Source organism: Cyrtonyx montezumae, unplaced genomic scaffold (assembly GCF_038088225.1).
Source record: "Cyrtonyx montezumae isolate F1298 unplaced genomic scaffold, pur_monq_1.0 scaffold_9, whole genome shotgun sequence".
Taxonomy (NCBI): Eukaryota; Metazoa; Chordata; class Aves; order Galliformes; family Odontophoridae; genus Cyrtonyx; species Cyrtonyx montezumae.
In genome coordinates, this window is record NW_027072100.1 from 8,863,314 (window position 1) to 8,867,056 (window position 3,743).

The 3,743-nt window shown below is 52.2% G+C and overlaps 1 protein-coding gene across 1 annotated transcript; it reads right to left on the bottom strand.

The window, feature by feature from the left end:
* Positions 1-1,123: 1,123 nt before the first annotated feature.
* On the bottom strand, positions 1,124-2,688 carry BHLHE23 (basic helix-loop-helix family member e23). The gene has a single exon (XM_065754287.1). The coding sequence runs from the start codon at positions 2,686-2,688 to the stop codon at positions 2,026-2,028; it is 663 nt and encodes a 220-aa protein (XP_065610359.1). The 3' UTR covers positions 1,124-2,025.
* Positions 2,689-3,743: the final 1,055 nt, after the last annotated feature.

The window sequence follows — 3,743 nt, forward strand, 5'->3', positions numbered from 1 at the left end:
TAACCCCCTCCCCCGAATAGTTTCTGACATCTCAGTCTGCAAAATATCAAATGACCTTCTCCGATTTGCAGTTTCCAGTTATTTTTGTTTCAGTTATTGGTGTTGGTTGACTTTCACTTCATCAGATGCCTTTTAAGAATAATTTCAAGGCTTTACTGAAAGAGGTACAACAGAGAAACTTATCTGGTTTTGGTTTTGTTTTTTTTAAAGAGGAAATGAATATACAAAAATGGAAATGAGCAAGAACTAATTCTAAGTATGTATTTATGAATGAAGCTTAATCACACATTCGTTTTCCCAGACAAAAAGTCTTCTGGATAGGTATTAATTAAAATTAAGTGCCACAGACGAGCAGCTTTAGAGGGACGGCAGTCCTTTTCAAATTAGCATAACACTAACGACAGCCATGGAAATTGGTTTAATAACCCTAAATAGTTACACCCCACTCCTAACACAAATGGCCACGGACAGCTCAAGCCCCTCAGGCTGCAACTGTACCAGTTTATGTGCTTGCTCTGACATGGGGCGGGTATTCCGATCTGAACAGAAATCACTGAATGTACCTCAATTACGATTATATAATGATTAGTGAAGCATACAAGGCACCAAAGCTTTAAATACAAGCAAACAAAACCAGAGTAAACCAGCACAGAGACATTAAAAACTTGGCCAGCAAGGTACCCACTTGGTAACTTGCACTAACACAGTCAGTACTTGGCGAGATTATTTATTTAATCGCAACATTATGCAGCCCAAACCACACGCAGGTCTAGGGTCAATGCAGGCAGAGCAGAAGAGCAAGCCAAAAGGAGGAGCAGAGTCTTTAAGCAACTTCCTTCCCTGCCACGTTTTACACAAGCATCCTCGGAGCTAAGTTCTGTGCTAGAGCTGCCCCTTCTAAACACAGCTCCAGCGCTGGGGGCAAGGCAACCTCCAGCAAGCACTGAAACACACAGCCTAAACCTAACATACTTACAGACTGCTTAACTGTAAACGTCAGGCACAAGCATCTTTTGTGTGCTTGGGATTCATGAAAGAAACTGGAGAGAAATCCCCAATCCCTGCTGATAAGGAGCTGAATGTGCAAAAGCTTTTTAAAGTACAATTGTTCACCTAACTTCACGCTGATCCCTGCCAAGCACTGCTGCATCATCTCCTCTTTACCTGACTTCAGCAGGGACTGTGCTCTGACTGCCAGCTGGCTTTAGAGACATGTAGGACAGAGAAAACAGTTATTCATGTCTTTTATTTATTATAAATACATATAAATATGTCAAGTGACTTTTTTTGTTTGTTTGTTTATCATGATGAGCAAAGGCTTTGGAAAACTTGACCATGCTGAGAAACAGGCAAAAAGCAGGCATTAGCATACAATCAAGAGTCCCTTCAGTTCAAGAATGTTTTTTTTTTAAAGCATGAGAATGCACCTTATTCTGAAGCATCCTTAATTTTACTAGGAGCACCAAGCTGCCTCCCTCCCATAAGCTGAGCAAGTGACATCTGCACTGGGATTTGTGGGTGCAGTAAAACCTCATCTGCCTACACAGGAACCCCTAGCTTACATGTCATTCTGAAACGTTGCATAGCTTTGGGCTGGGTTTTGTTTCTTATAAGCTGCTTTTAACCCTCACACCCCCCAAAAGACCCCACTGAGGTTTCCATCCCCAGATCTTTCCCTTTCTGTGTTTCTAGAGTTCAGTTTAAGAACTGCTCAAGAACTTCACAAGCAGAAATGGTATGCTCACAGTCCACTAACAGCATGGGAAGGAAACGACTCTATGGATGAAGTTGTACAGGGGAAGAACTAAAAGTTAGCAACGGGCGTGCTTTTTGGGTTGGAGCAATGGCCAAATGTTTCCAACACGATGTCCAGGGGACAGGGGAAGGTAGAAGAGAAATGAACAGAAAGAAAACCCAGACTTAACTGACGGTTGGAAGCCGGGGCTGATGGCAGTGGAAAGAATAGCACGAAGGTAAAAGAAAAATGAAAAATAAACCCGAGAAGAAGCCTGAAGAAGGCAGGAGTCAAGGCTTGTCGCTGCAGTGTTTGCAGAGGGCGGAGGCGGCTCCTGTGAAGGCAGTGCATTTCTCGGGGCAGCCGGGCAAGGCCGAGCCGGTGAAGGGGTACACGGCCGACTGTCCGAAGGGGTTGAGCGTGGCGGGCAGCGGGGCACTCAGGGCCTGGCCCTGGTTCAGGTAGGCCACCAACCGCCGCATCTCCTCCAGAGCCTGCGCCTGCATGAGGATGTAGTTCTTGGCCAGCAGCAGCGTGGCGATTTTGGAGAGTTTCCTCACCGAGGGGCTGTGGGCGTACGGGATGACGGAGCGCAGCCCGTCCAGCGCGTCGTTCAGGTCGTGCATCCGCCGCCGCTCCCGCGCGTTGATGCTGAGGCGCAGCGAGCGCTGCTCCTTGGGCTTCTTGCCCAGAGCCGCCGCCTTCAGCTTGCCCTCCCTCTCGAAGGCCGCGCCGCCCTTCACCCCGGCCTCGAAGCCGTCCTCCTCGTCGCCGCTCTGCTCGCCGCTGCTCTCCGCCGACTTGCCCAACGCCCCGGGGTGGAAGTCCGCCCCGTTGCCCCCCGCGTAGGCACCCCGCGGGCCCTCGGCGCCGCCGTAAGCGAAAGCCGACGGGCCGTAGCCCGGGGCCAGCGCCAGGTACGCTTCACCTCCCAGCGACTTGAGCTCGGCCATCGCCGCCGACCGCAAGCGGGAGGAGGCGGCCCCGCCGCTCCGCGCTGAGGGCGGGCTGTGCGGCGGCGCGGCCCCGCAGCCCCTTATATAGCGGAGAGCGGCCCGGCGGGATTCCCCCGCCGTCCAATCAGAGGGCAGCGAGGGGCAGCGCCCCGCTGCGGGCACTGAGCGCCCCGCGGCCGACGGCGCTGAGGCGGCGCCGCCTGAGGCGGCGCGGGACGGGGCGGCCGAGCTGCGCGGGGTCCTGCCGTCCCTGTGGAACAAATAATGACAGCAGAGCGCACACACTGGGTACATAGCTGGGAAAGCGGCCCCGCACTCCTCCTCCCCCAACGGGCAGCGCTCAGCTGTGCGGCTGTGAGGGAGACGGTGCTTACGGAGATGGGTCCCCGTGCCCCTGGGTCCTCTGGATGAAAAACGGGGGCTGGACGGAGGAAACAGACGGAAAAAAGGGGGAAAGTAAAAGGCTGCCAGCACCTCTGCACTGCTTTGGTCCACGTTTGACAGTTTCTATTGTTTCTATAGTGAGGGTCCAGGGATGGAGGAGGGCACGCTTCAGGATTTTGGGGGGCGAAAAAAGCAGTGAAAAACGAGTGGGAATTTCCACTGCCATGGAAAGCCGGAGAAGTGAACACCCCCCACTCCCTCCCATCCTCACAATTGGGCTCACCAGTCACTAAGCAGGATGTGCTGCATTGGAGGAAGAATTATTCAAGGTCTTGGCAGTGGTTTGCACGGCGTGCTGGCCCGGTGGCTCTGATGTGGGCAAGGATGACAGAGGTGGCAACCGCTGTGCAGAGAGATTTCCAAGGCAAAGCCCCCATCCTGTCCCATTTTCTTCAAAGGCACCCTGCGCTCCTTCGTTCCATGTACGAAAGAAATGTGATCCTTTGTGACTCAGTCCAACTCTGAAGGGATTCTGTCCTTCTCTGTTATGAGCACTGGTAACTGAGTGCTATGCTCAGAAAGGAAACAACTCCCTTTTTCTTAACTGTTTTAGTTGCATAGTGGCCTTCAGTGAGAGAAATCAGCCTTGCCATGACTGGGAGAGGGTC